Source organism: Pecten maximus, chromosome 10 (assembly GCF_902652985.1).
Source record: "Pecten maximus chromosome 10, xPecMax1.1, whole genome shotgun sequence".
Classification (NCBI taxonomy): domain Eukaryota; kingdom Metazoa; phylum Mollusca; class Bivalvia; order Pectinida; family Pectinidae; genus Pecten; species Pecten maximus.
In genome coordinates, this window is record NC_047024.1 from 36,259,616 (window position 1) to 36,283,624 (window position 24,009).

General features: G+C 37.9%; 2 protein-coding genes across 2 annotated transcripts in view; one reads left to right on the top strand and one right to left on the bottom strand.

Annotated features, from left to right (window-relative positions):
* The window catches only part of LOC117336886 (cytoskeleton-associated protein 5-like), a gene marked incomplete at its 5' end in the record, with an annotated part of 46,384 nt that extends 26,575 nt beyond the window's left edge, over positions 1–19,809 (top strand). Inside the window, 19 exon segments of the mRNA XM_033897626.1 lie at positions 10–240; positions 667–771; positions 1,146–1,295; positions 1,398–1,601; positions 2,204–2,339; positions 2,621–2,814; positions 3,122–3,258; positions 4,696–4,869; positions 5,140–5,266; positions 6,193–6,372; positions 6,990–7,177; positions 9,514–9,589; positions 10,645–10,833; positions 11,285–11,410; positions 11,628–11,720; positions 11,957–12,113; positions 14,278–14,405; positions 15,625–15,678; positions 16,064–19,809. Coding sequence (XP_033753517.1) covers positions 10–240; positions 667–771; positions 1,146–1,295; positions 1,398–1,601; positions 2,204–2,339; positions 2,621–2,814; positions 3,122–3,258; positions 4,696–4,869; positions 5,140–5,266; positions 6,193–6,372; positions 6,990–7,177; positions 9,514–9,589; positions 10,645–10,833; positions 11,285–11,410; positions 11,628–11,720; positions 11,957–12,113; positions 14,278–14,405; positions 15,625–15,678; positions 16,064–16,192 — 2,778 coding nt within the window.
* Positions 19,810–21,810: 2,001 nt separating this feature from the next.
* Positions 21,811–24,009, bottom strand: part of LOC117336386 (protein fuzzy homolog) — a 142,067-nt gene continuing 139,868 nt past the window's right edge. Inside the window, exon 11 of the mRNA XM_033896891.1 lies at positions 21,811–23,659. Within this exon, the coding sequence (XP_033752782.1) occupies positions 23,602–23,659 (58 nt within the window). The 3' untranslated portion in view covers positions 21,811–23,601. The remainder of the gene's footprint in view (positions 23,660–24,009) is intronic.

A 24,009-nucleotide genomic window follows, 5' to 3' on the forward strand; every position in this document is an offset into this window, starting at 1 on the left:
CTTTGGCAGCCTGGCTCCAAGGACACCATTATGGCGTTGATAGAGAAGGCAAAAGCAAACCTCCCAGCCAAGCCACAGAAAGCTAAGAAAGCTGCGGCACCAGTAAAGGCTAGTTCTCCCGAATCTTACGACGAGCCCGATACTGGCAAGCCAAGTCGACCACTGTCTACAGCTTCACAGGATAGTGTGCCTGACAGTAAACCTGCAGCAGGCAAAACTGCCCGAGGCAAGGCCAAGAGTGTAAGGAATTCATTTATAGAAGCTTTGAAAATAATTGTATATTTTGGTGAACAAGGACATGACAATATAAACCTGTAGCGTATGTTGTAATGCCGGAGATATTTTTTTAGTACTATTATAACTACACAAATGGAAAAAATGATTGAAATATAAGTTGTCTACAGTCCACTTGGTGTTAAGACAGTTAACTAAAAGCTGGAAAACAAATGTGGGGTCTAGAGTGGGTGTTGGTAGGATAGGTTTGAATCCTTATACCATATAACTGTATGTATAGTGGTAAAATTATTGACTGTTAATAATGTTGAAATTGTTTGTGAAATAAAAGCAAGATGAAGTTAATTTTGATAGATCCTTTGGGACATTACACTAAAAAGAGAAAAGAAAAGTAAATCTGCAGAATACTTTAAGTGAATTATTTTGGAATAGGCCCCAGCAACAAGTAAGAAAAAGAAGGAAGAGGAGGACTTGGGACCTCCAATGAACACCACAGTACCCAAGGAACAGCGCTTCAAGGATGAGAAAAACATGAAGGTATATAGAGGACATCTTCTCTATAGAGCTATACAGTTATGATGAGCCAGATACAAGCTAGCTAGGATTCCACAGAAATTGTTATTAAAGGAATTTCACACAGAAATTTTATCTTCACTGTAGAACTCTTCACTGAAGAATTATACAGACATTTTCTCTTCACTGGTGGCACATTAGTATTGTACAGAAAACTTCTATTCATTGTTCTGCTGTACACAAGACACTCCTGTTTACTTCCATTTATTGTTCAGCTTTATACAAGACACTCCTGTAAGTAGAGGGATCAGTCCAGGTCATTTTGTTACAGAAGAAATGTAAACATGGTTGTCTTACCAGAAGTTGTGCACATTTTCATTGTCTGTTTTCTGTTTTAGGTTTTGAAATGGAATTTCATTGAAGTGCGTGGAGAATATATCGAACAATTAAGGACACAAATGGAAAAGAACTTCAGCAAAACTATGATAGATTTACTCTTCCACTCGGACTTCAAATGCCACACCAAGGCTATAGAGACTCTAATCAAGGTACACTTTAAATTTTATAACCAGCTAACTTTTTTTAATTTGATTCCCTGTTATTAAATCCTTGGTCGGATTCTTTTCTACACATATTCCTTTATGCCACAGTGTATGGAGAGCCAACACGATGCGACAATGGTAAATCTGGACATCATCCTCAAGTGGTTTACTGTCCGCTTCTTCGACACCAACCCTAGCATGCTGAACAAGGCGCTGGAGTATCTACGTCTACTCTTCACCATGCTGACTGAGGAAGACTACCACCTGGTCGAGTATGAGGCAACCTCCTTCATACCCTACCTTATTATCAAAGTCAGTACATCTCTCGTGTAGTCAACTTTTTTGTTGCATTCTAAATGGAAAATTGATTTCCTTTGATTCAGTAATTTTTATTTGTTTTTTTGAAAAACAATATTCTTCAAGTGACTTAAAATATTTAACAAATTTTAGTTACATGAGGTTCATAAAAAAACTACCTTTGTACATGTATGAAATTGTCTGTGGTCTGTCTTTAATTACAAATATTAGCACACAATCAATAGGCTTGTTGAACAAGAATAGGGACAGTAACTTGTACAGGTATTAGTGACAATGTCTTTCATGATTTTAATATTTTATGATTTATATAGGGATGCTAAATTTGCAAAAATTATATATGTGCAAATGTAAGTGATAAATGGTATCATGTTGTGATTCCATCAATATCTGAATATTTTAAAGGCCAATGTTACCCTTTCTAAAACAGTATTCTGCTCTATACTTAAGGTTGGGGATGATGGTTTTGATGATCAGAATTGATCAGAGAGTTTTGTATTTGTTGTATGACAATGTTACACTGTTCTGCTGTATACTTACAGTTTAGAATGATGGTTTTGATGATCAGAATTGATCAGATAGTTGAATATTTGTTGTAGGTGGGAGACTCTAAGGATGGTGTTAGGCGAGATGTACGTGTTCTCTTTAAACTGCTCCATAAAGTCTATCCGGCTAGCAAGACCTTCAGTTACCTGATAGACGGTCTGAAATCCAAAAACACCAAGCAGCGTATGGGTAGGTACCTCTGGCCAACCTGGTTGGGTTCTAGTTGTTGTGGCTGGAAATTGAAGAAATCTTTTAAGGAATATTGTCAACATTTTGGAGGGATTGATAAAATTTAGAGAAAAAAAATCCTTTAGAAGCAAACCTGACCTTTTAATTGATTGCACTCCTTTTTACTGAAGTAAAAGTGTCTTAAGTTGGTGGAAAATATACAAAATATTCTTACCAAATTGTTGAATCACTTCAGCTGGCAAAAATGAAATGATTTGAAATGTTGATTTTGTTTGTTACAGAATGCCTTGAGGAATTGGGAAGCCTGATAGAGGCATATGGCATCACAATTTGTCAGCCGTCACCTGGACAAGCTCTCAAAACCATCAGTGGCCAGATTGGTAACCGAGACAACGGTGTGAGGAATGCAGCCCTGAACGCAACAGTGGTGGCTCACACCATTCTAGGGGACAATCTGTACAAGTACACAGGACCGGTGAGTACTGTTGTACCTATAACATATACTGTACTGATATAATCTCATTTTGTTGGTGGAGTGGATGTATTCCAGTCAAACAATTTCTAAATTATCTGTTGTATATATGCTGTCATTACTGATATTATGACTTTGACCGCTGTAGCTCACTGTTGTATATATGCTGCCATTACTGATATTGTGACTTTGACCGCTGTACCTCACTGTTGTATATATGCTGCCATTACTGATATTGTGACTTTGACCGCTGTAGCTCAATGTTGTATATATGCTGTCATTACTGATATTATGATTTTGACCCCTGTAGCTCAATGACAAAGACCAGGACCTTCTGGATGAGAGGATCAAGAGGTCACTGAAGAATAAGTCTGCTCAGCCCCAGAAGGCCCAGGAGGAATCTCGTCCTAAAACTGCTCCTCAGCAACCACAGAGATCTGCTTCTCAGTATGTACATTGTTCATCATTTACATCATTTCTACTCCTCTTTCCAATGTTGAAGCATGTATTCTAGCATCATGTGGGGGAATGAGGGGGGTGTGATACTATAGGTTTTCTCTGTGTCTGTCTTTTAGGTATGTATTTAACACCAAAGTTATTCACCGCTCTAGTGGCTCCATTTCTTGTGAGAGATTTTGATCAAACTTGCGACAATGAACAAGGACCATATCTCAGGGAAGTTGAAGATTCAGGGATTTTGAGTCAAGGTCACTGTTACAATTTTTATTGGAGGGGGGGGTATTAAACACTTAATACACAACATCTTCTCATTAACAGAAAGGCCCAAAATCATCATAAATAAGTAGGTTTTTGAGATGAGGCCTGGCAGTTTGCATAAGAAATGTCCTTGACCAATATTCAAAGTCAACAGAGGTCAACTTTGTTCAAACACTTAAAGCAACATCTTCTCTTTTACCTAAAGGTCTATAATTTGAATATTAGACGAAAGGTTTCTGGAATGAGGCTGGACAACTTTGTTAAAGATATTTGACCTGTACCTTTCTTATCAAATAACCAACAATGTTCTATTAAAAAAAAAAAAAGAAGAAGAAAAAAAAAGATCAACAAATTTCTTTTTTATTCAAATCGCCCTGCGTCCGTGGTCCGTGGTCCGTCCGTCCGTCCCTCCGTCCGTCCGTAAACAATTCTTGTTATCGCTAATCCTCAGAAAGTACTGAAGGGATCTTTCTCAAATTTCATATGTAGGTTCCCCTTGGTGCCTAGTTATGCATTTTGCATTTTGAGACCAACCATAAAACAACATGGCCGACAGGCAGCCATCTTGGATTTTGACAATTGAAGTTTGTTATCGCTATTTCTCAGAAAGTACTGAAGGGATCTTTCTCAAATTTCATATGTAGGTTCCCCTTGGTGCCTAGTTATGCATATTGCATTTTGAGACCAATCGGAAAACAATATGGCCGACAGGCAGCCATCTTGGATTTTGACAATTGAAGTTTGTTATCGCTATTTCTCAGAAAGTACTGAAGGGATCTTTCTCAAATTTCAAATGTAGGTTCCCCTTGGTGCCTAGTTATGCATATTGCATTTTGAGACCAATCGGAAAACAACATGGCCAACAGGCAGCCATCTTGGATTTTGACAATTGAAGTTTGTTATCGCTATTTCTCAGAAAGAACTAAATGGATCTTTCTCAAATTTCATATGTAGGTTCCCCTTGGTGCCTTGTTATGTATATTGCATTTTGAGACCAATCGGAAAACAACATGGCCGTAGGTTGCAATAATCTAGCACATTTCATCTTGACACATTTATTCAGTCACATAATTTGTCTAAACAGTATTGAATACAAGGTTTGTAATGCAGGCCCAGTGGGCCTCTTGCTTTGATTATTTTCAAATTATCTGTCCTGAACTGTTGTAGAGCTACAATACAGAGACCGGGTACTGCCATTCCAAAGTCAGCCTCGTCTAACTCGGTAAAGAAGTTTGCTATAGAGATAGAGGATGACCGAACATCACAGCCAGAGATTCCAAAACTCATCCAATATGATTTGGATGAGATTTTCCAGCCTGTCAAACTTCCCCCAACTATCAAGTAAGGCCTCTTACATGTGTAAATCTCTTTCATCTTATCAACTTGCCCCCTGAAAATCAATAAGATCGGTTTTAGTTGTTAAACATACCTTTCTGTAAAGTAGTCAACATATTTGATTGGTATCCTAGATACCACATCAAGCTTGTAAGTTAAAAATTTATTTTACATGTATATTGCAAGGAAAAATGAATTAATTTGAAGGTATCTGCTCAGAAATCAGATGAAAAAATTAAAACTATATGGTAATGATATTTCATTTCTCTGTAACAGTCGTAACAGACCTCCATCTCCGTCACTGAGGATGGCCAAATCAACTGATGCAGCCACAACAATCAGCATGGTCATCTCTCAGATCACCAGTGCAGACATCACTTTGTGTATCCAGGCTCTCGCACAGGTATGTGGGTTATTGTTGAGGATCTTATGTAGGTTTTAATATCGGTCACAAGTATGTGGGTTATTGTTGAGGATCTTATGTAGGTTTTAATATCGGTCACAGGTATGTGGGTTATATCAGGGATCACAGTTATATTGGTTATAGGAGGGTCACAGGTGTGTGTTATTGTAGGGGTTACAGGTATGGGGGTTATTGTAGGGGTTACAGGTATGTGGGTTATTGTAGGGATTACAGGTATGTGGGTTATTGTAGGGGCTAGAGGTATGAGGGTTATTGTAGGGGCTAGAGGTATGTGGGTTATTTAGGGGTTAGATGTATGTGGGTTATTGTAGGGATTAGAGGTATGAGGGTTATTTAGGGGTTAGATGTATGTGGGTTATTTTAGGGATTAGAGGTGTGAGGGTTATTTAGGGGTTACAGGTATGTGGGTTATTGTAGGGATTAGAGGTATGAGGGTTATTTAGGGGTTAGATGTATGTGGGTTATTTTAGGGATTAGAGGTATGTGGGTTATTGTAGGGATTAGAGGTATGAGGGTTATTTAGGGGTTACAGGTATGTGGGTTATTGTAGGGATTAGAGGTATGAGGTTTATTTAGGGATTACAATTGTAGGGATTAGAGGTATGAGGTTTATTTTAGGGGTTACAGGTATGTGGGTTATTGTAGGGATTAGAGGTATGAGGTTTATTTTAGGGGTTACAGGTATGTGGATTATTGTAGGGATTAGAGGTATGAGGTTTATTTTAGGGGTTACAAGTATGTGGGTTATTGTAAAAGTTACAGATTTTGAGTTATATTAAGGGTCATATGTGTACTTTGTACGAGTAGTTGTTCATTGATTATTGTAGAGTTTACGAGATTGTGAATACAGTAAGTGATGTTTATGGAGGTGTATGACACTATAAGTTATATAACTGATTTGACAGATTGACGAGGTACTAAAGGAGGAAGGGCGAGCTGAGGTTATGGTTAACCACGTTGACCAGCTCCTTCTGTCTGTGTCAATGCAGCTCAAAATGGTGTACTCTACACACATGGGCAGCAAGTCCACACCCAAGGACAATGTCATCCGTCTGTACAGGTGTCTGTTGGGAACTCTGCTCGCAGTAAGTACAAATCTAACACCCAAAAACATTATACATCTTTATAGTTGTCTGTTGGGAACTCTGCTTGCGGTAAGTACAAATCTAACACCCAAAAACATTACACATCTTTATAGTTGTCTGTTGGGAACTCTGCTTGCGGTAAGTACAAATCTAACACCCAAAACCGTTACACATCTTTATAGTTGTCTGTTGGGAACTCTGCTCGCAGTAAGTACAAATCTAACACCCAAAAACGTTACACATCTTTATAGTTGTCTGTTGGGAACTCTGCTTGCGGTAAGTACAAATCTAACACCCAAAAACATTACACATCTTTATAGTTGTCTGTTGGGAACACTGCTCGCAGTAAGTACAAATGTACACCCAAGGACAACGTTATACATCAGTATAGGTTTCTATTATGAACTCTGCTCACAGTAAGTACAAGTTTAACCCAGGGACCACATCAAATAAGAAAGATACTTTTAGATTTGTAATATAATGATCTAGAGTTATTTTGAGACAAAACATATTACATGTTGTTGCACTGTATGTATTTTTCTGTTAGATTTCATCACATTTATTGAATCATGTTAATGTGGTTTTGTTCTACCAGTCCTAATCTATTGTTTTCACAGTTGTTCCAAAACCCGAGTCTGTCTGCCAAGGCATCCAAGGATATTCTGAAGGATCTTATCAATAACCTTGTCACTATCCTTTTGGACAACCGACTAGTGGAGCTGGAGGAGGGGGCCCAGGTTGTGCGGTCGGTCAACGTCATGGTTGTGAAGATTGTGGAGAAGGCTGACCATACCTCCATTATGAGGTACAGACAGCAGCAGTATATTTATATAGAAATTGTCTTAAAATTTTTTAAATAATCTTTTTTTTGGCTGGAAATATGACAAAATTTCCTCTATAATTTCTCTCATGTGCATAATGTCATTTTTAGCCCACCATCATCAGATGGTGGGCTATTCAAATCGCCCTGCGTCCGTGGTCCGTCGTCCGTCCGTCCCTCCGTCCGTCCGTCCCTCCGTCCGTAAACAATTCTTGTTATCGCTATTTCTCGGAAAGTACTGAAGGGATCTTTCTCAAATTTCATATGTGGGTTCCCCTTGGTGCCTAGTTATGCATATTGCATTTTGAGACCAATCGGAAAACAACATGGCCGACAGGCAGCCATCTTGGATTTTGACAATTGAAGTTTGTTATCGCTATTTCTGAGAAAGTACTGGAGGGATCTTTCTCAAATTTCATATGAAGGTTCCCCTTGGTGCCTAGTTATGCATATTGCATTTTGAGACCAATCGGAAAACAACATGGCCGACAGGCAGCCATCTTGGATTTTGACAATTGAAGTTTGTTATCGCTATTTCTGAGAAAGTACTGGAGGGATCTTTCTCAAATTTCATATGAAGGTTCCCCTTGGTGCCTAGTTATGCATATTGCGTTTTGAGACCAATCGGATAACAACATGGCCGACAGGCAGCCATCTTGGATTTTGACAATTGAAGTTTGTTATCGCTATTTCTGAGAAAGTACTGGAGGGATCTTTCTCAAATTTCATATGAAGGTTCCCCTTGGTGCCTAGTTATGCATATTGCGTTTTGAGACCAATCGGATAACAACATGGCCGACAGGCAGCCATCTTGGATTTTGACAATTGAAGTTTGTTATCACTATTTCTGAGAAAGTACTGAATGGATCTTTCTGAAATATTATATGTAGGTTTCCTTTGGTGCCTAGTTATGCATATTGCGTTTTGAGACCAATCCGAAAACAACATGGCCGACAGGCAGCCATCTTGGATTTTGACAATTGAAGTTTGTTATCGCTATTTCTGAGAATGTACTGAATGGATCTTTCTGAAATTTCATATGTAGGTTTCCCTTGGTGCCTAGTTATGCATATTGCGTTTTGAGACCAATCAGAAAACCACATGGCCGACAGGCAGCCATCTTGGATTTTGACTATTGAAGTTTGTTATCACTATTTGAGAAAGTACTGAATGGATCTTTTTCAAATTTCATATGTAAGTTTCCCTTGGTGCCTAGCTAGTTATGCATATTGCGTTTTGAGACCAATCTGAAAACAACATGGCCAACAGGCAGCCATCTTGGATTTTAACAATTGAAGTTTGTTATCACTATTTCTCAAAGTACTGAATGGATCTTTCTCAAATTTCATATGTAAGTTTCCCTTGGTGCCTAGTTTTGCATATTGCATTTTGAGACCAATCTGAAAATAACATGGCCGACAGGCAGCCATCTTGGATTTTGACAATTGAAGTTTGTTATCGCTATTTCTGAGAAAGTACTGAATGGATCTTTCTCAAATTTCATATGGAGGTTCCCCTTGGTGCCTTGTTATGCTTATTGCATTTTGAGATCATTTGGAAAACAATATGGCCGACAGACCGCCATCTTGGATTTTGACAATTGAAGTTTATTATCGCTATTTCTGAGAAAGTACTGAATGGATCTTTCTCAAATTTCATATGGAGGTTCCCCTTGGTGCCTTGTTATGCTTATTGCATTTTGAGATCATTTGGAAAACAATATGGCCGACAGACCGCCATCTTGGATTTTGACAATTGAAGTTTGTTATCTATTTCTCAAAGTACTGAATGGATCTTTCTCAAATTTCATAAGTAGGTTCCCCTTGGTCCCTTGTATTGCATTTTTGGACCAGTCTGTCCTGAAAACAACCTGGCAAACAAACAGCCATTATCGTTAAATCTCAAATTTCTTATATAGCTAGGATTCCCTTGTTTGAAAAGTACTGGAGGGATGTCTCAATTTGCACAGATTAGTAAAATGAAGGGAAAAGTAGAGAAAAGATCAATCTGACATGGAACCTATGAAGATCATTCAATGGTGGGCGCCAAGATCCCTCTGGGATCTCTTGTCTAATAATGACTAGACATCGTTTAGGGGTGGTTGACATTATGTATGAGTATAATAGCCCTTTTGCATTTAATTTACGCTACCCAGTAGAAATTCCAGAAACTGTATATGGAAATGACAACCTGAAAATAATACTAAGAAAAATATGTGAATAGTGAAAGGTAAAAAATCATTGAAGGTTTGGTGAAACCATGAAAATACATTTGATATGAAACCACATCATTGACAATGTTGTTAATGTTTTTTGTTTCAGTGCCTTGATCAGGTTACTACAGGATTGTGTTGCTAGTGAGATATGTTCTGGGAAATTTCTAGAATTGATCATGAAGGTAAATTCAGTATTTATTCAAATCTTTATCCACCACAATTAAAATGATCCTGTTTATCAATCTAAATCAGCATAGTCTTGGTCTTTTTGTCTCACTTAAAAAAAGTCTTTAAAACCAGACAGTTTTTAAAGGCTCATGCAATTGAAATTATGTTAGTCTTTAACTCTTTCCGTACTCACGACGACTACAGACGTCACAAAAACGTGCTCTTGTATCCTTCATGACGACTACACACGTCACAATTAACATGCCTTCCATCCTTTGTGACGACTCAAATCGTCGTAAAACATCGCGAAAGATGTTGATATTACTTGCTGGTTTAGCATAGTCATACGAAGGAATTGACACGGAAATGATGTTTTTAAGAAATAAAAAGCAATGTAAATATTGTATTGATGGTATATTTTACGTACCAGAAGCATATTCATTCGTTAAGATTGTCTATTTCAAAGAATTCCGCCGGTTCATGCCGAGTTGTTTACATAAGCTACAAAATGGCGGCCTCAAATTTACTTTCGTTTTCTGCGAGATTGTTGAGGTTTTAAACACAATAAAACAATTAAAAACGATAATATATATATAATTGAGTAACGTTTATCATCAAAATAAGTAAGAAATACGTAAAATATTTTTACACACCGAAAAAACGATGTTTTGGCTGCGTGATTTCTTGCACACGTGTGACACATGTGCCGATCAACATGTCATTTCCCGCGATTCTGCCTGGTGATTTCGCCGTATTTTAAAGGAAAAATTGGGTAAAAGAGTTTCCGTACTCAGTACTTGTTCCATATGATAAACTTCATTTAATATTAAGCATTATACAACAGTAAAAGATCAGTAAAAGGTGGTTTTATCGACGTCTGATGTGATAGCCATATGCTCCAATACACAAAGGACCTACCCAGCATTCACTTCCGGTAGCGACCACGAAATTTGAATGAGTACGTAAAGAGTTAAGGAAAGATTTAGAAAAGAACCTTCAGGTATAAAATCACATTTAAGCAGAATGTATGGAGTCATTGAAGTCAAGGATGTGAAATGGTTTGTTTTAGTGTTTATGGAAGATTGTCCGAATGTTACCTGAGATCATCAATGATATCAACTTGGACTGTATACTACTGGATATACACATGTTTATGACGGCCTTCCCTGGCTCAACGTGGAAATCTCGACCAAATGACTTGCCAATACGCACAATCAGAACCATTCTGCATTCCATCAGTAAACTGCAGGGAGCAGCAGTACGTACACCCATACCTAGGCCATTTTGTTTTTAAATTTTTAAATTTTATTAATTTGTTTTTTCTTCTTTTTTTTGTTTTTGTTATTGATAATACCAAATTTGGTGTGAGACATACTAGAGGGAGGGCAATCATATCTTATATAATGATGCTGGTGTGATCCAACGTATCAGAGTGGTGGGGCCCCAAAAGTGATTTTGCTTAAAATTCTACTCCTTCTTAACCATAAGCATCTGGAAGGCTTGGTATAATATTTTGAATTTGAAAAAAGAATATATCCACACAATATGATAAAATAATTATACAGTTTGAGGATGTGAAGATAAAGATGAGTCATTTGATATAGATAGAATAAGCAAAGTTATAGGAAATGATATCAACCAAAACTGTAAGAATACATATATTACAGATTTGTTCTATATGTTTCAACATTTGTCTTCTTTTCATCCAGATTCTAAACCATATGACGATGATTGATGGCAATTCAGAAATGAGATCCTACCTCAGCAAAATCCTCAAGTTCACAGGAGCTCAAAATGGAGGCATGGAAGAGGAGGATTCTCGGGCTCAGAGAGGTGTATGTATCCACTGAGCTCATTATGTTAGAGAACTTGGAATACTTAGTTATAGATTCCAAACAAGAAGACACAAATATTGGTTTGTAGCTACACATATCAGTAATTGGGTAGACTAAAGTAGAACTGTTTCGGTTAATTAACATCATGTGATGTGTAGGATTTTACACCCTTAGTATCAATGTAGTCAATAACTTAGATGTGATGTACATTTTTCAGAGTGCCCAGAAACAGAAGAGACTGACCAAGAGTACACATGATATGTTAGCAGTCATTTTCAAAAAGATTGGCTCCAAAGAGAACACAAAAGAGGTAAATTTCAATTCAGCTAGTCCGAGAATATTAATATCTGTATTGACAGCGTATGATATCAGTTAAGTTAGTCAGAGAATATTAATATCTGTATTGACAGCGTATGATATCAGTTAAGTTAGTCAGAGAATAGTAACTAGCTGTATAGACAGCACATATTGTATTGTATTGTCTGAGTATCTGTCCATGCACAATTTGTAAAAATAAGTTCAATTCTATAATGTTGATTTTCCCAGGGCTTGAACGATCTTTACGACTTCAAGAAAAAATATCCAGATGCTGACCTGGAACCTTTCTTAAAGAAATCCTCCCAGTTCTTCCAGACGTATATAGAAAGAGGACTGAACAGTATAGAACAAGAAAGGGAAGGAAAACAACCAACTTCTGAAACAGGTACAATACATGTATAGTGGAGAGGTGGGGCTGTACATCATTGTACAATACATGTATAGTGGAGAGGTGGGGCTGTACATCATTGTACAATACATGTATAGTGGAGAGGTGGGGGCTGTACAATACATGTATAGTGGAGAGGTGGGGCTGTACATCATTGTACAATACATGTATAGTGGAGAGGTGGGGCTGTACATCATTGTACAATACATGTATAGTGGAGAGGTGGGGCTGTACAATACATGTATAGTGGAGAGGTGGGGCTGTACAATACATGTATAGTGGAGAGGTGGGGCTGTACATCATTGTACATTACATGTATAGTGGAGAGGTGGGGCTGTACATCATTGTACAATACATGTATAGTGGAGAGGTGGGGCTGTACAATACATGTATAGTGGAGAGGTGGGGCTGTACATCATTGTACAATACATGTATAGTGGAGAGGTGGGGCTGTACAATACATGTATAGTGGAGAGGTGGGGCTGTACAATACATGTATAGCGGAGAGGTGGGGCTGTACATCATTGTACAATAAATGTATAGTGGAGAGGTGGGGCTGTACAATATATGTATAGCGGAGAGGTGGGGCTGTACATCATTGTACAATACATGTATAGTGGAGAGGTGGGGCTGTACAATACATGTATAGTGGAGAGGTGGGGCTGTACAATACATGTATAGCGGAGAGGTGGGGCTGTACATCATTGTACAATACATGTATAGTGGAGAGGTGGGGCTGTACATCATTGTACAATACATGTATAGTGGTGAGGTGGGGCTGTACAATACATGTATAGTGGAGAGGTGGGGCTGTACATCATTGTACAATACATGTATAGTGGAGAGGTGGGGCTGTACAATACATGTATAGTGGAGAGGTGGGGCCGTACAATACATGTATAGTGGAGAGGTGGGGCTGTACATCATTGTATAATACATGTATAGTGGAGAGGTGGGGCTGTACAATACATGTATAGTGGAGAGGTGGGGCCGTACATCATTGTACAATACATGTATAGTGGAGAGGTGGGGCTGTACAATACATGTATAGCGGAGAGGTGGGGCTGTACATCATTGTACAATACATGTATAGTGGAGAGGTGGGGCTGTACAATACATGTATAGCGGAGAGGTGGGGCTGTACATCATTGTACAATACATGTATAGTGGAGAGGTGGGGCTGTACATCATTGTACAATACATGTATAGTGGAGAGGTGGGGCTGTACAATACATGTATAGTGGAGAGGTGGGGCTGTACAATACATGTATAGTGGAGAGGTGGGGCTGTACATCATTGTACAATACATGTATAGTGGAGAGGTGGGGCTGTACAATACATGTATAGTGGAGAGGTGGGGCTGTACAATACGTGTATAGTGGAGAGGTGGGGCTGTACATCATTGTACAATACATGTATAGTGGAGAGGTGGGGCCGTACAATACATGTATAGTGGAGAGGTGGGGCTGTACATCATTGTACAATACATGTATAGTGGAGAGGTGGGGCTGTACATCATTGTACAATACATGTATAGTGGAGAGGTGGGGCTGTACAATATATGTATAGTGGAGAGTTGGGGCTGTACATCATTGTACAATACATGTATAGTGGAGAGGTGGGGCTGTACAATACATGTATAGTGGAGAGGTGGGGCTGTACATCATTGTACAATACATGTATAGTGGAGAGGTGGGGCTGTACATCATTGTACAATACATGTATAGTGGAGAGGTGGGGCTGTACAATACATGTATAGTGGGGAGGTGGGGGCTGTACAATACATGTATAGTGGAGAGGTGGGGCTGTACAATACATGTATAGTGGAGAGGTGGGGCTGTACATCATTGTACAATACATGTATAGTGGAGAGGTGGGGCTGTACAATACATGTATAGCGGAGAGGTGGGGCTGTACATCATTGTACAATACATGTATAGTGGAGAGGTGGGGCTGTACATCATTGTACAATACATGTATAGTGGAGAGGTGGGGCTGTACATCATTGTACAATACATGTATTGGAGAGCTGCATAGTAATATAAGTACAGACAGGAATAAGCTCGAGTCTGTAGTGTTGACATCAGTTGTGTGATTTGTGAAGAAGAATAAGATTTGATCAGTCTATCAACTGAACTTAATTTTATTGATGTTTGTACAGGGTATACAAAGACGGACATTCAAGTGATAAGTAACCCTGCTACCAGTGAATCGACAGAAGAGCCAAATGTTTACCGACAGCGGCTGCGGGTTCTACGAGCTAGATGTGGACTGGATAATATTGAAGAGGTATTACACTAAAATATATTGGTTTCTGATATTTATTTGTGTGATTATGCCCTTTTCAGATTCTACTTTAGTTTTAGACTGAATTTAGATAATGCATACTTGGCTTATATCCCATCTTCGCTAGCCAAGGCTTCTGATTACGTTACACTCCACGAACTTTAGTGGAGTGAAACGTAATCAGAAGCCTTGGCTAGCGAAGATGCTTATATCCAGACAGGTCAATTAAACGTTCCTTTCAGTGTTAATAGTATGTTATTAATGTACCAGCTTTTAAGCCAATTATCAGAGGTGGAGGCTATTAGTCTGCCTTCCATCTGTGTATTGTATGGCCACACATCTTCCTTTTAAATGTCTTCTCAGTAACCAAGAGATCAAGGTCAGGGTGATTCATGATATTGGGTCAGTAGCATGCAGCAGTGAAGGGTCACAAAGTTACAAATGAATAGCCTTGACTAATTTTCTGGTGGTCAAATATGTTAAATCTTTAAAACAGCTTATTCTGATTATCCAAAAAGTCTATGATCGTAATACTAGGCTGATCAAATTTGTTCAGTTGACCTTGATGTACTTTTAAGGTCACATGGGTTAAATGAACCTCATTTATCCCTTAGTATCAAAATCTCAGGGTTATGATATATTCATACCAGTTAATGAAAAGAAAATAGTATTAATATGAGTTCCATATGAATTAAGTCTTCCAACAAAGTCTTCACTTTATCAGCTGCGGAACATGTGAGAGATAAAGGCTCCCTTAATAATGATAAACTGAATTGTCAAGTCTAAGTCAAACTTAATGTGACATTATGTCAGTACATCTTAGAGAGTGCAAATCTATAGTCACTGTGACACCAAATTTTCTGATTCACCTACTAAAAGTTGTTCAACTCTATTTCTTTGGTTACTTACATTTACCTTCACTCCCATCAAGGTAGGTAGTTAGGACACATGTATATTCTGGAAAAACAACCCACGACTTGAGAGAGTATCGGACATACAGAACTAGATACAGCTTCTGAAGAGTTAGATATTTAGTTTTAATTGAATAAAGATAATAACAACACTTCCGGAGACCAAAAGGGGATATGGGGACTGGGGAGGCATCTTTCATTCTCCTGCCATGAGTTGCCTGGAAATATATATATATATTTTTCATCGTTATTTTTTATTAATTAGTAATTAGCATTTTAAATGTACTAACTGGAAAATACCTTGTTTGCAGCCAAACAACACAGAATCATCTAAACCTGAGATACAAGATACAGATACTGCCATGGTAATTTATAACTTCAACAAGTCTTCAGGATGAAATTTGCGTAGCTACAGGGCGGTGTTTTTTGTTTGGGTGGGGACAAGAGAGACATCAAATTTAGGTGAAATTTGAGGATTAGAGAATGAGGGATTATTTGAAACGCATCAATATTCAAACATATTTGTAACATATGTAAGGTTTTTACTTGCTAATAACTGAAATAAGATGTTTTTGTGTGTGTATGTGTATTTTGGAGTTAGAGGGACAGGCGAGACATAATAACACATAATTCTTGTTGTATTGATAGAGAATATACTGTATAAATCTCTGAAAATAATAGGGGAAAAAAACACATTGAAAGAAAACAACAGAAATTAAATAACTTGTGATGTAAATGTTTCCATTACAGATAACTGATGTGCCTCCCACATCAGCACCTCCAGATGATCCACCAGCTTCCATGACCTCCACATCCTCAGCAGACTTCTCAGAACTCAAGATGAGACTGGAGCGTATCAAACGACTTGCCAACAGCTGAGCGAGTAGAAATGGATTACAACAAAATTGTGTGCTCAGTGGTGCCAAAGTATTAGTTTTTATGAGAGACATTCACATAAGGGGGATAATTATTATGGTGAAAACCAAGGGCAAAGGAGTGAGGGCAGGTTACTCTACACCTAGTGCATATAATGTTTTCATTATCTTGGTGCTTGGAATAGAATATCGCCCTCAATGTGATAGTGACTTATGCATCATCAATGTTTTATTGATAATTTAGCTTTTTCAATAAGGTATAACAGAACTGGATATTTTCCTATTCCAGCTTTGATGTCTAAAGTAATCCCAGCTGTGCTCTAGTGTATAAGATACCTTGCACATTTTACTGGTGTTTACACATTGAATCTTGTCTAAGTCGGTAATTATACCAGCTATTTAGCTGTTACAGCATATACTGAATAACATTTCAAATTCTACTTGTGGCGACATTTACCTGTAGTATTCACAAGTAATCAAAGAAACACCTTGACTTTTACCTGTGTCTCGCCAGGTAGTACATTACAGTACGACACGGTTGCTGATATGTTTACATTTTATTAAATGAAATGAACAGTGTTTTTATATAAACAGTTTATGATGGAGGTGATGTTGTATGTAAAACACTGCCTTTGTAATGTTTTAACTTCTCACTGTAAGGATCAACATTGTAATATGACAGTAGTGTTGCTCTACATTAATGTGAAGGAATGTTATTGTGTGTGTGTATGTTTAAGTTATTGGATGCCTTATGTGAGACAGTGCTGCTTCATAGTGTCACAGAAACGTCGCCCCATTAGCTTGATTATACGACTGGTGTTCACTTCATTATCACATACTAGATATAATATTTCTTAGGTTAAAATGTGTATACACTTTTATAGTGATATTTGTGTTAAAATTTTGCAAAATCTTGTTATTGTTCACGATGTAATTGTCTAAAGATAATTTAAAACTGAAATCTTCACAGGTGTCCCAACATGTCAAGTCCAGGTGTATGTCATTAGGGATGTTCAGTGACCCTCCAGATAAAGTCTGGCGGATTGCCATGTTATTAGGGATGTTCAGTGTGAATTATACAGAAACGTCTCAGAATACCAAGTGCTGCTACATCACTTGTACAAGTGTAAAGGATTATAGAATTTCCAATGAGACTTTCCCTTTCAATATTAACAGTTTACTAGTGATCATGAGTTTTTATAGAATTTTTACGGAAACTTTCACTGTCAATATTACAGTGTACTGGTGAGATACCACATCATAACATGTCCTAAGTCACAGGAGTTTGACATCAAATCACCCAACATGTATATTCCTGTGACTATTCTGTAATGGCCTCACACATACAAGGATGATCATTGACCATTGCCCGTTACTCCTGCAATGTTTGAGTACCAAATCACCCTCCTGAGTACTGTATGTTGTAATTAGAAATTTTACTGATACGCCAAACTCCTGTGAGAAATATAGGACACAATACTTGAGTCTAATCCTTAGTAAGTACTAACATACATAAGTCATATTAACCTAGGTATATGTTCTGGTATGATAAATGCAATAGTTTTCATTGGACTCGTAAAGGTCGACACATCATGTGTAGGTGGACCTACGTTATGTAATAGGGATGTCTGCCAGTCAATCAAAAGCTGCCTTTGATATTTGTATTGTATTCTCCTACTTTGTACACCAGTTCACATCTCTTGAGTGTTTTTATTTTGAATTTGTTACCCAGCGTAAAAGCACTGTGGATTCCATTCACTACAATAGGTATCATGCTACTAATTTCTATCACCTGTACCTTGTTTGGTATGATATAGACATGTAACTCTACACAAACATTTGTAATTAATGTTCATTGATATTATACTGTAATTGTTGACGTATTGTCATCGGTTAACTACTGTGTCTAGTTATATAGACATTTGTATCTCCACGCTTGCTGTGTAACCTTTGTTGTCACATTCCGCCAAGTTAGTGTCATCAGCATTATATATATATTACTGATCTGAGGGGTATTACTTCTCACTCCCTATCTGTCTCTTCTATCCTTTCCATCCTACTACTCCTTGAGAACAATACAAATTTATATGTTAAAGTTGATACTAATATAAAAAGCCAGAGAATTGTGAAAACTTTTGTGTAAGGATTATTGTCTTTTGTGCGTCATGTGCTGTTGATCGTGTAGGTCAACAAAAGGGACAGTTGTGTACCAAGTGTATTGGTAATATGCTCTGGCATCATGTGATATTGGATTGTAGTACAACATGGAAGTACCATGAGTTTGTGAGTGAGAGAGAGAGAGAAAAGTGGTGAGTGGGACAGTTTTGGAAGAAAAGGAAGGAGAGAAAAAGACATGTTGATACCTCAGTCGGTACAATCACTTATTTTCATTATAAATATCTCATCATTTTCGTCCAAACATATTTAAGTAATAATACTTGCAGTGGTGATATGTCTCAGTTCCCATGTGTGAAGCCTTTTTCAGTCTGCTTCCTTCACAATAATGTTGGCATTAATTGTCAGTAAATTTATAGGCACTACCATCCCCACTGATTGTGTACATCATGCCTGCTATCTTCTAAACACAAGGGTCCTCATCTTTATGGCATCCTTGGAATATTTAACAGCAACATTAGAGGCTCATTGTTCACTGGTTTGTTACAGATAAAAACAAACCCGTCACCACACTCAGTCTACACTACACTCGGTCTACACTGATACTTGTCCTTTAAGATTACAATAGAACTACATACATTGTAAGAAAAAAGATCATGTGATGTAGAATTCTGTAACAGCTTCTAGACTCATTGTGTAGTAGTGTATATCATCCTGGTGTACAATGTATATCACCTTGGTGTAACAGATACATCTCTGTGATGTACAAGCTACATCTCTGTGGTGTCAAAGGCCGTTTTCGTTTTTTTTGTGATCCAAACGGTTAGACCACTTGGACCAGTGTTTGTTTATGAAATAAAGACAGACCTGGTTTATATTGTTTTCAGACGAGCCTTGACAAAGACTTCCAAGGCCTGTATTAACATTTGCAGGTCAGTCAAGATGTATGTTTGAAATATTACATTAAAAAACTGACTAACAGGTTTGTCCGTATAAATGAACAGGCCCCAAGTTACATCTCTGGTGTACAAGTTACATTCTGTGGTGTACAAGTTACATCTCTGGTGTACAAGTTACATTCTGTGGTGTACAAGCTACATCTCTGTGATGTCCAAGTTACATCTCTGGTGTACAAACTACATCTATGTGGTGTACAAACTACATCTCTGGTGTACAAGTTACATCTCTGTGGTGTACAAGCTACATCTATGTGGTGTACAAGTTACATCTCTGTGGTGTACAAGTTGCATCTCCCCAATGTCCAAGCTACGTTCCCAAGATGTACAAGCTACGTGACCCAGATGTACGAGCTATGTCTCCCTGATGTACGAGCTACATTCCCAAGATGTATGAGCTACGTCTCCCAGATGTATGTGGTACGTTTTCTGACGTGCTGGGTAGTATGCCTGTAAGGATTTGTGTGATGCCTGTGTGCTGTCGATATTTGTATAACAACTGCTGCATGTATATTATTGTAATAAATCTGCAAATACAATTCAATTGAAACCACTCTGTCTTGTTTTTCATTAGCTCAGCTGGTCCAAAGGAAGCATCCTTGAGTGAAGAAGAAACAGTTTTGTATGTATGATGGGCCAGTGGGACAGGGCCAAGCAGGGAAAATATGCACCAAATTGGTTAAAATCATTCAGTCCATATTTAGTCTGAAGCATCCTTGGGTGAAAGGGAACCAATTTTGAATAAATTGTTGGTCCTGGCCCCCCTCGGGGTCTGAGGGGTGGGGCACAATAGGAGAAATATAGCAATTACTTCAAATTTGTCTGTAAGAATTGAAGGATTTTGGTCCATATTTAGTCTGAAGCATCCTTGGGTGACTTGTTTGTAAAAACAGTGGGCTTAGTACTCTAGAGACCTGAAGGGAAGTGCCAAATATGGGAAATAAAGCAAATTTTTCAATATCCCCCATATTCACTGCCATATCCAAGTGAATGATACAGAGACCTGCCGTATGTTTACCAGAGTTATTTGGGCAAAGTATCTTGCCCAAGGTCACAAACAAGAAAACACAGAACATTCCGTGAACTTTGTGAGAAATGCAATGCTCCCGGAGTAGGAATCAAACTACACACTTTGGATCTTAACCTGATCTTGTCATTGCTCTACTGACTATCAGGACCCCTCTGAAGTAGTGGACATTATCCCAAAAGTACTTAGAAGTTCGATCCATACAGCTCATACTGCTATTATTGTTATTCCTGCAAAAATCCTTGAAATGTTAAATGTTGGAAACATTGAAATAGACTTTTAGTTTACAGCATTCAGTAGAGCAGCACAAGGTTAAATCGATACCTGGTAAGTTTGAGGCGCTGAAAATAACATAATAATAGAAAAGGCAGAAACTTAGCTCAAATTCAGCATCCACAACTTGCTTTCAGTAAAGCAACCTCAGGTTAGAATCTATAAGTTTTGGAAAATATATATATTCATGCATCAGGATCCATACTTATCGACTGAACTATTTTTCAAAGGTCTGACTGAACTGTCTGGTCACCAGTACACTGACCCACAATGTATGTAGTTATATCAGACTGAACTGTCTGGTCACCAGGACACTGACCCACAATGTATGTAGTTATATCAGACTGAACTGTCCAGTCACCAGTACACTGACCAACACTGAACTGTCCGGTCACCAGTACACTGACCCACAATGTATGTAGTTATATCAGACTGAACTGTCTGGTCACCAGTACACCGACCCACAATGTATGTAGTTATATCAGACAGAACTGTCACGTCACCAGTACACTGACCCACAATGTATGTAGTTATATCAGACAGAACTGTCACGTCACCAGTACACTGACCCACAATGTATGTAGTTATATCAGACAGAACTGTCACGTCACCAGTACACTGACCCACAATGTATGTAGTTATATCAGACTGAACTGTCCGGTCACCAGTACACTGACCCACAATGTATGTAGTTATATCAGACTGAACTGTCTGGTCACCAGGACACTGACCCACAATGTATGTAGTTATATCAGACTGAACTGTCTGGTCACCAGTACACTGACCCACAATGTATGTAGTTATATCAGACTGAACTGTCTGGTCACCAGTACACTGACCCACAATGTATGTAGTTATATCGGATTGAACTGTCCGGTCACCAGTACACTGACCCACAATGTATGTAGTTATATCAGACTGAACTGTCTGGTCACCAGGACACTGACCCACAATGTATGTAGTTATATCAGACTGAACTGTCTGGTCACCAGGACACTGACCCACAATGTATGTAGTTATATCAGACTGAACTGTCTGGTCACCAGTACACTGACCCACAATGTATGTAGTTATATCGGATTGAACTGTCCGGTCACCAGTACACCGACCCACAATGTATGTAGTTATATCAGACAGAACTGTCCGGTCACCAGTACACTGACCCACAATGTATGTTCCAAATAGTTGTATCTAAATACATCTCTATAACTGGGTCCCGCTTTCAAATTTAAAAAAAAAAAGAACCAAAAATAACTTGCTGGTTTATTTTATTATTTACTACAAAAGAAAATCTTCATTCGTACCATTATCCTTCTTTAGTAAATTCATACTTCAAAATCCTCCTTCGTACCATTATCCTTCTTTAGTAAATTCATACTTCAAAATCTTCATTCGTACCATTATCCTTCTTTAGTAAATTCATACTTCAAAATCTTCATTCGTACCATTATCCTTCTTTAGTAAATTCATACTTCAAAATCTTCATTCGTACCATTATCCTTCTTTAGTAAATTCATACTTCAAAATCTTCATTCGTACCATTATCCTTCTTTAGTAAATTCATACTTCAAAATCTTCATTCGTACCATTATCCTTCTTTAGTAAATTCATACTTCAAAATCTTCATTCGTACCATTATCCTTCTTTAGTAAATTCATACTTAAAAATCCTCCTTCGTACCATTATCCTTCTTTAGTAAATTCATACTTCAAAATCTTCATTCGTACCATTATCCTTCTTTAGTAAATTCATACTTCAAAATCCTCCTTCGTACCATTATCCTTCTTTAGTAAATTCATACTTAAAAATCCTCCTTCGTACCATTATCCTTCTTTAGTAAATTCATACTTCAAAATCTTCATTCGTACCATTATCCTTCTTTAGTAAATTCATACTTCAAAATCTTCATTCGTACCATTATCCTTCTTTAGTAAATTCATACTTCAAAATCTTCATTCGTACCATTATCCTTCTTTAGTAAATTCATACTTCACACATGTTTTACACACTCCTTAAGTCTATTCATTCATCATTTGCATATTAAATAACTAAATAACAACATCAACATAACAATCTATCAACATTCAACAACCAAATTCTCTAATTCATGATACAAATCTTGAAACTATTGTAAAACTGTCTTTTAAAAGAACAAAAAGATAACTTTGCCAAGTTACATCATTCAAGATAAAACAATAAATTCATAATTTCTTTTCTATAAAAACTGAAAATATGCATATGTTTAAATCACATTCAATATAATCCATGTAAACATAAGAAAAAAGTGACACACTCCATCAGAAGATGTTTCTAGAGAGAATATTTACATATTGGGACAATGGTGGTACAATTTCCATTTGTTCTGGGCTACTTGTACTACTCATACTATCAACTATGTGACTGTTGACCTGTGACCTGACACTGAAGAAGAACCCCCACTCCCCTGTGAGGTACTGCCATCTTTGACTGTGTAATCTCTCACTTGGTAACAACCTCTGCCCTTCTGTCCATGTGACTTGACTGACCTCTGGCTTTCCATTCATTTGACTTTGCTGACCTTTATCCTAAAATTCATGTGACTTGAATGAGCTCTGACCTCCTGTCCATGTGACTTGACTGACCTCTGACCTCCTGTCCATGTGACTTGACTGACCTCTGACCTCCTGTCTATGTGACTTGACTGACCTCTGCCCTCCTGTCCATGTGACTTGAATGAGCTATGCCCTCCTGTCCATGTGACTTGACTGACCTCTGACCTAAAGTCCATGTTGACAACCTTGCCTTTATCACTGCCACTGTAGGAGATTCCTATACCTCCATACTGAGTATCATGCTAACATGTTACAACAACATGTTTACCAGTGTAACTGTGAAGGTCATCATCACAAGGTCAGACCCCTCCCTGTAAGTTAGTGGCAGATCAGACAATGCTTCCTCTGGATTCCAATCCAAGTGTGGCAGAACACAGGTCACCGCCAGGCCAGTAGTTTTCTCTAAATTCCAGTCAAATGTGGCAGGAAACAAATCCGAGGAAGACAGTCCTCATATACACACATGTCTGTCTTTTGTGAGCAGATTAAGGGTTTTTTGTGTGATGGACCTGAAACATTGAGTGAATTTTCGTTGATAAAGATGATCTACAATTAAACTAGATTATCCACAAATGAAGTAAACAAGAATATAATCAGAATATAGATGTAAATTATGATTGAAATGTAAGCTAGACAAATTTTCTGTAAGGTTTACTTCTTCATCTTATATCACACTTAATGGTCATACAGAATCTTTAATGTGATGATTTTAGTGTGTTTAATAGAAGTTGATACAATTTGCTTCGTAATTGTTGTAATACAAGTTCACATACAATCTTTAATGATCTAATTTGTTACAAAACTACTGAAAAGTTTGACCTTGATATTTGACAGTCTTAGTTACTTCCTGACAGTCAAG